Raw genomic sequence first — 13299 nt, forward strand, 5'->3', positions numbered from 1 at the left:
AAATATCCCTTATCAAGAGTAAGGTATATCGCGCACCAAACGATATCAATCATCCACGTTAGTATCACTAATCATGAGTGGGGATAGAACATTGGTACTTATAAAATGAATATTGTTACTCCCATCTTACTATCATACCATCATTACAATCTTCACTGCTTACTTAACGAGTGTTTAATATCACTATCTGAAAGTGATCAAAGATTAACAGTTGTAATAATTACCAGAAGAAACAGGTCAATATAAAATTAACTACAATACTATTACGTTCGTTTTCTTTATTCCTTTTCAACGAGCAGTTAATGTTACAGGGGACATGCACTACAAGCCGATAGAAATAAAGTGCAAAAGAGTTTCAGAGTTGAACTAGAAGAACCCCCTCCTTCACTTGGTGGAATTTTTAACCAGTGCAATAATTATATTCACACGTCGTTGATGGTATCATGAGGTTCATTCCGACTTCGTTAGTTCGTTCATCATCAGAGTATCTTTGAAATATCGTCTATACTTTATTGGATCTTTGGCCATTAATACATGAGCAATAATAGTAGTAATCTCTTTACAATTATACTATGGCACAAACTTTAATTTTCAATACTCAAGTACCTATGTACAACTTGAAATAACTTGCATAAAATCAAATTAACTAAATAGTAATACGATAAAAGTTTAACACAATTATATATTTATATGCTGCCAAGTGAGCAGAAGAAATTGACTTTTGTACTTAATATCCATAATCTCAACAAAATATAATAAAAATAGAAGAGAGAGCTTTGTGTCTACATGACAATGCATTATCAACTGTCAATTTATAACTCTTTACATTAACAATGGACAGAAATTAAATAATAGAAATGCATCATTACAGTTACATCATTCTAATTTAAGAAAATGCTGATGATATTCTTGCAAATAATTTGTATTTGCTATCTACCAGAAATTATGAGGTAGAGCCGAAAACCTACTATTCCATTAATTATGCCCATGCTAGGCAACTCACCTCGTATGTGACAAAATTCACAAACTTAAATCAATACGCCATCCTAAACTAGTAAACTTTCAGGTTAGCAAATGAGATAAACAGTTTTCAAGATATATTATAATTTAATGGAGACAGATATCTATAAGCCCTGGACTCAGCACTCAGCTGTCACTTGATCAGAAGGACTTCAAGAATGGAAAGATTGATTAGTTAGTTGAGTTTTAGATGTATAAAGCCCGTGGGAAAATAAGAAAGCTTTCACTTTATAAAAAATATATATATTAGGGAAGAGGAGGGTGAAGTAAGCAAATCAGTAAAAGGGATGATAAATTTTCTATGAAACAAAGGTAGCATGATACAAAGCAGATCATTGCAAGGACCCCCACATGGGAGATACCTGGGAAAAAAGACAAAGGCCATGATCTACCACTCTTACAATATCTTGTCAACTAAATGCTTGATTCTTTCAACCTTTTTGTTTACGTATATCCGGATCCGACCTACAAAAATTGAGAGCCATCACCACAAAAAAAGTAGTAAAGCATAAAGACATAAAAAGGACCAAAACTCTACCCAATGTGGTAGTGGAACAAAACGATCAAAGACAAGAACGATTCAATGTGGGAATGGAAACAAGACACATCAAGGACGAGTACAGACACAATAAGATTGTAAAAATCATCAGTGAAACAGTCAAATCCTGGAGAAAAAAATATCAATGGCATATAAGATAGGGGAAATCCTTCATCACACCAAGAGATTACTCCAGCTGATAAAAGTCCTTCAACTTTTAAAGAGACTCAAACAAAACTGGTACATACCTATTGGGCTCAGTGTTCATATTTAACAAGAGGAGAAAACTTAAGAGATTGCCAGTCATTAAGGGTCTATCTATGTGGGAATTATGATAAAATGGAAGGAGAAGTTTTAGGTCTATGTCCCCTACTTAGCACGTCTCTCAACATCTAACAAAATTATTATTTTTAAAAAATTATGAATAAAATAAAATATATACACCAACACAAATCAAAACATAAGAGGGTGTAAAGGACAATTCATTTATCAAGGGAATAAGGAGTGATATTAGTAAATAGTACCTTATGAGTCAGCGCCTAGATCTATTTTTGCAGCAGCGGAACTCAGCTAACAGAGCTATATGATCTGAGGACCATTCGGGTGAAGGAAGAGCTGTATCCTTCCTCAAACTTTCCTCGTCCAATAGCTCCAACAACGACTCCACAACCAAGGAATCCGCTGAAAAAACAAATGATGTTACTTCACAAGCAAGAAACCAGGATGTTAGATTTATTAGTAAGATAATATGGCAAGATAGCTTACCTGTGTAGAATATGTAATCTAGAGATCCAATAAAATCTCTAGTGACATTGGTGAATAAAGGTTCATTTGTTGTGCTGTCCAATCTCCGTCTATGCTGCTCATACCCAACACCAATTGTTCTTGCAAAAGATGAATATGCACTGACCTAAAACAGAAAGGATGCCACACCCAAAAAGTTAAAGTTAATAAGAAAAGTTGACAAGGAAATACAGAATTAAAGCGAGAGAGATTATATATAACTTCAAATATACTTGAACGAATGCATTACCAGTGGCAATTGGTGAACCAACTTGGTACGAGGGTGCAATATAGTAAGTGGGTCAACAGCTAAATCAGGATGTGAAGGATCTACCTTTCCCATTGCAAGAAGAGAATGAGGAGCACTGCAGCAAAGTCAGAATAGCCCTTAGGAAAAAAATTACTGACACCGATAAAATGGCCCTTGAAGAACTTTATTGAACATTAAATGTAAAGGGAAGGAACCAAACCTTCCTGGAACTGAGTTAAAGTCTCCACAAACCAACATTGGAATGTCTGCACTGGCAGCGATTTTCTCCAATCCTTTTAAAAGTGTATGCACCTAAAAGAGAGGAAGAAATTATTAAAGATTGAGTTCGAAGTACACACTGTTTCCTATTCAATATGAACAAGTCAAAGCAATTACTAACCTGCCAGAGTTTGACATCCTTTAAATCGTCATGCACATTGACATGTGTATTTGCCTGAACTCCACAAATAAAAACTAAGATTTAGTAATAGCTATTAGATATTAGTTAAAAGAAATGAAGTTGAACATAAACCAACAGTAGTAAAGGTAGGGAAGGGGGAGGAAAAGCATATCTTTAATAAAGATAAATCCAGATAGTGATTTCAATAAAAAAAATTGAAACAAGACAATTATGTTGGTCATTTTTATATGAGGTTTCAGAGTTAATTCACGGGGAAAGAAAAAAAACACTAACACTACTGCGTCTACTGATGACAGACATCGTTTGGCTCACCAATCTTGTAAATTTAATAACCCCAATATGTTGAAAATATCCAAGAACCCATCTTGTTTGGCCAAGCCAAGGATACTATACTAAACCTCTTATTGTTAAGAAAATTTAGGTGAAATAATAACAGACCTTATTATAGAGAATTTCAATACAACTCAACTAGGTGTGACAAGGTGTTACAATGGTTTATTTATATGCTACCCAAATTTTTATTAACAGAGCCAAAATCCACGAGTAAAACAATAAACCATAAGAATAATGATTAAAAGAAAGAGGCCTTAAACATATATCAGGAATGATTAGCCTTAATAATAACTGAATACTAAGAACAAAAAAATGTCCATAGAGAAAAATTCAAAAAACAGCCCAATCATCAATTAAATATTGCAAGCATAACACAGAAATGGAAAACAATAAGAGAAATCCATGCACAATTTGTATAAGTAATATTGGCAACAAGAACCACAAAGGAGGACCCACGTAAGTGAGCAAGGGGGATGACTAAATCAAAGTAAGAAAAGCATACCACACAAAGAAGCTGTCTTTTCCCAGGATTGTCAACAGGCTGATTGTTTACCTTTGCTTCTAGTACAACTATTAGTGCAACATTATCCTAAAAGAAAAATAAAGGAAACTTGTTAAGCAACAGCTCTATTACAGATAATTTATTCATTCAAAGTATCATGTTTCATGCAATAAACAACCTTAACCAGCCGATTCAAGGCAGTTTTCCTCTGAGAGGTTGGAATCATTGCATCTGTTAATGACTGTGCAGCCTTATTAAATTCAACCTGCATGCAAGAAAACACCATTTTAAGTTGTATAGAAACTTAAGAGAAGTCTATACCCATAAAATAACTCCTCACCTCGTATTTTTTCACATGTGAAAATCTGTCTCTACGAAAAAATGTCGCACAACCATCAATTGTATTGGCATTACCAAGGAATACCTGCAAGACCCCCATCATCTCAGCTTAACAACAAAAGAAAAAACTTAAAATTATGTAAATAACGAAGTAAAGTTCAACAACAACCTCATTTGTTTTTTTCTTGTAAAGACCATAATAACCATGTTTATCCAGTTCAGGGGCAAAAAATTCCTCATAATGATCACTTTGAACCTGTGGTTGACATAAAGAGCTATTTACTCAGAACCATTCAACGAATAAAAAGTTTAAAAAACATTAAAAAAAATCATCATCGCATCTAACAGCACATGAACATACCTCCTGAAGACAAATAATATCAGCACGGTAACCAACTATTTCTCGTAACAAATTTTGCCTGCGATAAGGCCACGAAAGAGCCCACGAAGGGCAGTAATTGTATAATTCACTTGAGGCATATGAATCAGACAATATGTTGTATGATAGAACCGTAAAAGATCCTGAAGATGTTATACGCCCTTCTGCATCTAAATGCCCCATCCCATCAACAGGTATCATTCGACGTGGACTAGGCGAAGGAGCAGGAATGACACGGGATGTTAGTAGAGTGCTAGAATGCCCCACGGTAAGTTTTGTCTCTGCATCAACTACAACACACTCGAACTTAAGTACATGACCAATGTCATCAGCAGTAGGGGTGTATGTCTTAGAACGTCCAACTTCAAACCACGTTTCACCACCACTTCGTTGTGTAATTGCTGCCGGATACACAGGTGCAGCTCCATTTGTCAGGCTAGCACTTGAAGCAGAGGCAGATAAGGTGGTATTGGAAGACCCAGAACCAGAATTATTAAATCGCCCAAATAACTCCTCCTCTTCATTTCCGTTGTCATTAACTGCGCTTGCAGCACGGTCATGTAAGACACGATGATGCTGCCATGCATCTGAAAAACACTTTGGAGTGCAATGGTAACTTTTGGCAACAGGTATTTTAGCCTTAACACAACCTAGGCACTGCAGTGTGGCCTGCTCGGATGGATGTATGCTACAAACAGCAACTTTTTTATCACTTTGTACACGATACCTGCCAAAAGGAAGGTCCAAATGGTGATCTCAAATAGCAGACACTAAAAGATTCAAGTTTAATACACCAAAATAGCTAAATGAGCTAAAACCTAACAGCAAAAACTACATACACCCACTTCTAAGAAACAAGAAACACAATTCAAGATCATCAAGAAAGATAAATAATTCTTTCACAATAGGGTAAAAAGAAGATGCGAATAGAGGGAAGTGCACTAACCACTTGTAACGCAAGAAATGGCCATCTAAGGGGTTGATCTCGGAAACATCATCGGTGGTAACGGTCCTGTCAGGGCGGCGGAGGAGCACATAAGGTGTTAACTCACATCCTACGATGGGAATATCGGAAGGGAGGTGCACTCGCACCACGCTCAGCATGCTTCACTCTTCGCAATCTTCACAGCTCTCTGACCCTATCAACACCACTCTTCTCCTTCTGCTGCTGCTTCTGCTTCCTATGCTACCGCCCGTAACTGTATCTATAACTGTAACACAACGCTTGCAGGGGCGGATTGTTGGCGGATCCGCCATTTACATGACCCGGGTAGCCGCCAGCCTTGACGGAATTTCAATCAGAACAAACCCTAGGAGGAAAATTGGTGGCGCAATAGGAAAGCTTAGCGATTGGGGAGCGGGGATTTGATGGGCGAAGCGATCTGGAGGATCGGATATTAGGGTTTTAGAGAGAGGAAGAGGAGAGCGATCGAAGATTAGGGTTTTTACTACTGAGGATGTGAAAAAATGGTTTCTTTCTTTCTTTCTTTCTTTCTTGGCGTATGGTTTCTTTCTTGGCGTCTGTGTGTGAAAGTGAGTGTAAATTGGGGGGAAGACAAGATACGATTATTTAATCTTGTTTTGTTTTTCATTTTCCTTTTTGTTTCTTTTCTTTGTATTTTGTCTTCGTGTCCTTAGCTGAATTTACTTTACTTTTTTTATTTTTTGTCACTAATTTACTTTAGTTAAAGAGATATTATATTTACATTATATAGTTTGTGCGTGTGAATAAAATAATCACTAAGAAAGGGTAATTCACTAAACTTTTTTTCTTATAACACATCAAACAATCGCTTGTTATTTTTTATGTGGGAGAGAGAGAAGTGTATAACAAGAAGCTGTGAGCAGAAGTGTGTTTCACATTGGTATGGGATGTACAAATCGATTTGTTTGTTTTATTTTTTTTTTTCAAACAAACAATCACAAATCGGACCGTCCGATTTGTGAATTCGAAAATAAAAAAATTTTTAATGTTAAAATCGGACCGTCCGATTTTTATTTTAAAAAATAAAAAAAATAAAAAATGCAAAACGGACCCTCCAATTTGTAGCTTATTTTTTTCTCCAAACAAATCGGACCCTCTGATTTGTAATTTATTTTTCTCTTCAAACAAATCGGACCGTCCGATTTGAATAAAACACCATATCAAAAAAAAATACCTAATCTTCCAATAATGATGTATTACACATATATTTAAACAATATAAAAAAAAATTAGCCTCAAACAATCCACTTCATTTTTTATAATAGGTTAAGTGCGGAATTTTTTTTTAAATAAATAAAATAAACATTTTAATTACTAAAATATGTTATTTTTAGAGTTTTTTTTGTGTCTTATCTTTTTACAGTATAAACGAGATAAGACACAAACACGTGTCATCACAGCATTTCTGGTCCCATCTTCTTCTCTCATTTATCTCATTTTTCTCTTTTTCACAATATTTTTTTGATATTTATTAATTTTCCAGACGTTATGGCACATAACACTGACATCAATCGCCTAAACACTAGTTGGTACATTGCGGGAGTTATGAACTTTGAGGTTAGTGTATTTTTTATCGTTTAAATTAATAAGTTTATGCGATTTTAAGTAGAAAACTTTTATAGAACTAATGTTTTAACACATGAGTAAATTGGATGATGTTTAGATATCACAGAGTAGGTTAGTTGTCAAGTTATTAATAATTCTTAGGTGTATAATTTATTCACAGTAAAAGTTAAATAGTTAATTACTTTAATTTGATTAGTTACTTAGAAGGTTTGATTATCTTTTTTTTTTTTTCGCAAATATTTTTTTGTATCATTTTTTATGTTGTGATGTTTATATGAGTTGTATTTTATATTTTTTTTTTTAGAAACGATTTTAATATGCTAAAGAACTTAGTACAAAATGGAATCTTCATAAAAAATTTTTTTTTTTTAAAAAGAGATCTCGCCTACTAGGCTGCTACTATCTAGGCGGATTAGTCATACACTTGCCCCATATGCCATTGTCCCTTTTTTGAGACTTGAAGGAAACTGGGTTCAGCGACACATTGCAACTCAGAAATTTTGTATTTGACAACTCTCGAATCACTACATTTGTAGAACGGTGGCGTCTGGAGACCCACACTTTCCACCTGCCATGTGGTGAGTCCACCATCACCCTGCAAGACGTTGCGTACCACTTCAGGTTACGCACAGGGAGCCACTACCACTTGCCCAAAGGAATGAGTCATTTAGCATCAAGTTGATGTGGCTCCGGGACTGAGTCCTGCACATGCCTCCACAGACTACCAATCCAACCACCTTCTGACAGTATCCCAGATGTTACATCATGATGCTGATTGGTGGCTATCTGATAACAAACAAGTCCAACAATAGGCGTAGTTTTTAAGATCGTAGTTTTTTTGTTCAAATAAAAAGTTTATAAATTATATGTATGGTTACTATATGTGACCAAAAATTGTTATATAAATATATTTTTTTACAAATTATGATTTATAAATTTTAGAATCCATTTAATGTCAATTTAGATTTTTTAAATTTATTATATTTTGAGTTCTAATTCATAAAAAAAATTTTTCAAATAGACTTATGGGTTTATCAAGTTTTAAACAGGCCGGATTTAAGCTTGAAAAAAGATATGTGCGAGATAACAGGTCTAGATTTAGGCCGTCTATTTATAACATAGGTCAGGCTTGTCAAAATCAAAGCTCAACTCGGCTCAGCCCATTTTTCTCCTAATTGTAAAATTTATCCTTAAAGTGAAATCGATTCTCTTGTTTTTTACTTTTTCATCAAAGTCAGAACTAGAAAGAACAAATAAATAAAATAAGACCAATAATCCATAGGAACTTGACCTAATATTACTATTTAGAATTCAGAAAACATGGAAATACATCATTTTACATCCCATGTAAAATGTAGCCGCATTATTACATTTATAAAAAGAGAAGTGATAACACATTTAGAGGTTCCCTCAACCTCAACTGTTATTAACAGGCAACAAAATGTTATAAATATTAAATAATTATAAACACGAAACAAGGAGCTTTCTTCAATGGGGACAAATCATTTCTTAAGTGATGATGATAATACACCTTGTTCAAGTTTATATTAGCATTTTGAGGAGGGTCTGTTTCTCTTCCTTCTTGTGCCATCACCATGGCCTCTCATATTACTAGCTGTTACAAGTTTATAGTTAGAAGGAAGCATTTCATTCATCTTGCCAAATCTTTTGGAGCTGTTCAAAGACAGATGTTTAAACAACTTTCATAAAACACCAACAAAACATGAAGATTTTAGATTTGGACATCTTGTTATGTACTAGTATGCTAGGAACTGATAGGGCTCATACTTTTCATAAACTTTTTCAACATCTGTTTGAATTGTTTTCAAGGTAGAATTTCTTGAATGAACCTACTGCAATAATTAACAAACCCCATACATATCAAGATTCAAGATCATTTAGCATACATTAAACAGGAAAAAAAAACAAGAAAACAACACCTGGATAAGCTTGCATCTTTAGAAAGTTCTTCAAGTTGTTTCTTAATAATCATCAACATACTCACATTCTAGTTATTTCTTAACTAAAAACCAAAATAACTAAACACTAAAACCAAATCTAATAATTATTACAACTCACATCAGCATCATCATCAGCATTTTTAATGTACTAATACCACTCTCTAAATTTTTTATTCTCTAGTTGAGCTCATTGAAAATTCCTTGTATAAACTAAATCATATATACCTTGTTGTTCTTTATATCTATCAGCCCAATGAAAAAAATTACAATGAACTTCAAACTACAACAATGCAAAAAAATCCATTGAATCAACAATCACCAAATCATCCCTTTAAACTCGTATCCACTTAATAATTCCATCAAATAGAGAATTTTACCTCATAGTTAGAACACTCATAAAAAGGTCTTCCTAAATTCTCTAGTTTCGCTCGGTACTTCATCACTGTATGCAACCTACAATTGCATAATAATACAATGTTCTTACTCCTAATTTAAATGTCCCTTACTGTAATTTCTTTTATTATAGTTGTTCTTGTTTGAGCTTTCTTGATTTCTATTATCACCACCCATCATGGCTCACTCAAAAGAATGAATTTTTAAAATTTGACAAGAGAATACTATGAACAACAGTAAAGAGAAGTGAAGACAAAGAAAAATATATGATGATGATGAAGATTTGGAAGTTAGAATTTTATAAGTGTGAATGGATCAATTTAAGTATGTTAACCAAATTTTAAATACCAATTTAAATTAAATTCATTGTATATTTATATCAGCGTACAATATCTAGTATTTTTTAGATTAACAAATATTTACTTTTCTTCTGAGAATAAAAATACATTTGGTCATTTAAAAAATCAAAAGGCTTATCTGATGCGTTAATAATTCTATCAATATGATCACAGCTTGCATTCTTTCAAATTAAAAGATAACATACACGTACATTTTTCTAACAATACATGTCATTTACGTGATTAATTAGTAGTATATGGTGGTTTAATTAAGCAAAAGCTAACTTGGCAGAAAAAAGAGGCAGGAGATTCTATTTATTAGTTTTGTGTATCATTTCATATTCCACTAATAACAATTTAACACTGCATGAACTTGAATATTTTTTTTTACAATTATTACCTAATAGTCAACCATATTGCAGCTAATTATATTTTAAATTATAACAGTTTAAAAAAACGAATTTTACTAACAGTTTTGCAAATACCATTGAATAACTAGAGACAATAATTAAGCAACCAAATGAGATGTGAGCATTATAATGTGAATCTAAAATAATTAAACAGAAGTTTTCTATTAATAAAAAAATATCGAAATGAATTTTTTTTTAAAAAAAACTTACAAACAAACATTTGAACCTTAATTTGGATTATCTGGTGAGTAAATATTCTGCACCTCCACATTATCTCCGATAATAATATCTTTCAGTGGGATAAGAGTAGGAACATGGTGAATTATTTGAAACTTGCCATGAGCCTTGAAATCACACCAAGGAGTCACAAAAATCCTAAACTCTTGATTTTTACGATCAAGGGAGCCAATGCAGCTAGGTAATTGAGATGTGGTTATGGAAGAATTAGTATATTGAAAAATAGGTGCCCAAGATTTTCCATCTCCATATCTTTTCATCATCCACATTGTGACGAGTAGATCATTAAAATATATCAAACAGAGAGAACCCCTGAATTCAAATATCCGGACTTTTGTACCTTGATCCTTCGGCGGCATAGAAAAGGATTGGAACCTTTCTGTGTCAAAATTGAAGGCCCATATCGAGTCATTTCCATCAACATCTATACCAATCCAATGAAGTGCTCCATTGAAATAAGCAGAATGATTTAACACATGTATCAAATTTTTGGGATAATCTACCTCAATATTTATCCATGTGGAAGTTCCAACTGTGTGCATTTCAACAACCATACGACGATCATGTTTAAAGATATATATTCTCATTACCTTGTATTGGTTTGTTTTTGGATGAAAACCAAAACCCCAAGATATTTGCTCATAGGGCCTCAGGATTGGAGGTTGTTTTGGAAGTCTTATGAACTCACCTGTTATTGGGTTGCAAACAAGTGAAATGTCTCTATCCATTGAACAACTCAAGTAGAAAAGACCATTACAAGAAAGCACATCAACATAAACTCTTCTACCCTGGATTGATTTGGGATCAGGGATAGGAATCTCAAATTTAGGATCAAGTTTTATGCTGTTACTACTGTTGGGATCCAGGACTTCAAACACACTGCAGCATAATGGATTGTTTCTCCTTTCATGCCACTCGATTCGGTCATATTCAACAAGGTGAAAGATTCCAGAATGCAAGTGTCGGATCATGGTACACGTAGGTGTATAAGTAAAGAGTAATTTGGCAAAGTTTGAATCATAAATAAATGTGTTCCAGTACTTGCAAACACATCTACAAATCAGAACAGACTTCATAGGAAGCCTAACAAAAATTTCGGTAATTACATCGACTGGAAGACTGGCAAAACAAGACTTTCGTTTTTGGAGTTTCCTGACAATTAATTAAGTACAAAATAATTCAGAAAAAAGAGAAAGGAAAAAATTCACGGTGTTGTTTTGTGTTATTCTATAAAAAAATAAACGAGGAGTGCTAGGGGTAAGCAGATTTTATGAGTTGTAGCTATCAATTAGCCATCAATAGTATATTTAATAGTATGAAATTTCATCTAATAATGGAGAATCACTCATTTTTGTTTTGCTAGCTAAATGTTGGCCAGATTTTAACAAATCTGCTAGTCACTAAACTTTTCTAAAACGAAATATGGCTTACCTCATCCGGCATACAAAGAAACATTGGAAGAGGGATCTGATCATTTTAGTCATCACTCTCAAGTAGTAATAATTATGGGGAGAAGACAAACACCGATTATTGAAGCAAGTGAAGTTGTTATTTTTAAGGGTGAAATTTGCTGATTTTATAACAACCATGCTAATTATTTTGATAACAACCATATTAGTGATATTTGAAATCAGTTACGAATATAAATTAAAATATATAATAGTTCATTTTAGGATTTTTTTAAATAAATAAAATATTTATTTTATTTATTTAAAATAATTTGTTAATTTTAATATGTAGATAATATTTTTATTTTTATACATATTATATACACAGGCTCTATTTTTATGTTATTACGAAATAAAAAAAAAGCAAAACACATAAAAAATTGCAATGAGAAAAAATGGATTTTACCGAACAAAAATACTACGAAGATGGTGCATTTTTGAATCTGATTTATATAATTTGTAAATAGACTCTTTAAAAATTCACAAACAATAGCATTCTCACATTATTTTCTGTTTTCAATAATCAAATTACTTCTTAAAAATAAGATTGGACTAACCTTAGGTTAAGGATATATGGCAAAATACTAAAATAAAAAAATAAAGTAAATTAAAATAAAAATAAGATAAAATTAGATAGAAAAAAATCACTTTACCTCATTAAAAAATGATTCATTTAGTTTTATTTGTGCATTGTATATATACTTGGTCACAAATGCTACAATAGTTTGATAGGTAATATTTATAGATTTTATATTAGGTTGAGAGAAAATCTAATCATAAATCTATAAATATAAAATTCAATCCTTTAACTAAATTAAAAATATATTAAATTAAATTAAATATCATAAAAAGAAACTAGCCTAAACTAAAATTAAATATTATAACAAGTAAAAATATAAACTAACCCGAGGCTCACCGAAAAAAAACATGTTAAATAGGGTTGTAAGTTACGCTTGTTTTGATTTTCTTCGATTTTTAAGGGAGTACCACTTCAAGTTAAACTTCAAATTACTTGATTTTGATTTTTTTTATTTTATTTTTAAATTTAATTATTATATAAACTTTTTAAATTTTTAATTTTTCCTAAAAAGGTATAAAAAAATTAAGGAAAAATTATTGTAAAGGACCGTCAAGAAGATTTAATTATTAAAAAGGACTTTTAATATTAAAATTATTAAGAAGGATCAAATCTTTTTATAATATTTAAGAAGAAGAACCAAATCATTCTATAAAGAGACAAATATATCTTTAATTATTTTTTATTTATTTTTTATAATTTTTATATTAACAATTTTTTTTCTAAAATTTTATTAATTTTTATTATTTATTTATTTATTTATTTACTTTTCTTATCTTTTAGCTTTATTTTTCTCGTTGGGTAAAGATCACAAAAATAA

The 13299-nt window shown here is 32.3% G+C and overlaps 2 protein-coding genes across 2 annotated transcripts; both read right to left on the reverse strand.

Moving 5' to 3' along the window:
• Positions 1–1295: 1295 nt before the first annotated feature.
• On the reverse strand, positions 1296–6148 carry LOC107605520 (carbon catabolite repressor protein 4 homolog 1). Its single transcript, XM_088491390.1, has 12 exons — positions 5512–6148; positions 4548–5292; positions 4356–4442; positions 4188–4271; positions 4026–4112; positions 3848–3934; positions 2992–3045; positions 2812–2903; positions 2592–2706; positions 2324–2468; positions 2083–2239; positions 1296–1485 (listed from the first exon to the last, which is right to left on the reverse strand). The coding sequence occupies exons 1-11, from the start codon at positions 5667–5669 to the stop codon at positions 2091–2093; spliced, it is 1803 nt and encodes a 600-aa protein (XP_088347516.1). The 5' UTR covers positions 5670–6148; the 3' UTR covers positions 1296–1485; positions 2083–2090.
• A 4296-nt stretch (positions 6149–10444) lies between these two features.
• On the reverse strand, positions 10445–11929 carry LOC107647714 (F-box protein At2g23160-like). Its single transcript, XM_021105718.2, has 2 exons — positions 11886–11929; positions 10445–11606 (listed from the first exon to the last, which is right to left on the reverse strand). The coding sequence occupies exons 1-2, from the start codon at positions 11927–11929 to the stop codon at positions 10445–10447; spliced, it is 1206 nt and encodes a 401-aa protein (XP_020961377.2).
• Between the last annotated feature and the right edge of the window lie 1370 nt (positions 11930–13299).

The sequence above is a fragment of the Arachis ipaensis genome, chromosome B6, assembly GCF_059453495.1.
Source record: "Arachis ipaensis isolate K30076 ecotype BB chromosome B6, ASM5945349v1, whole genome shotgun sequence".
NCBI classification, from domain to species: Eukaryota; Viridiplantae; Streptophyta; class Magnoliopsida; order Fabales; family Fabaceae; genus Arachis; species Arachis ipaensis.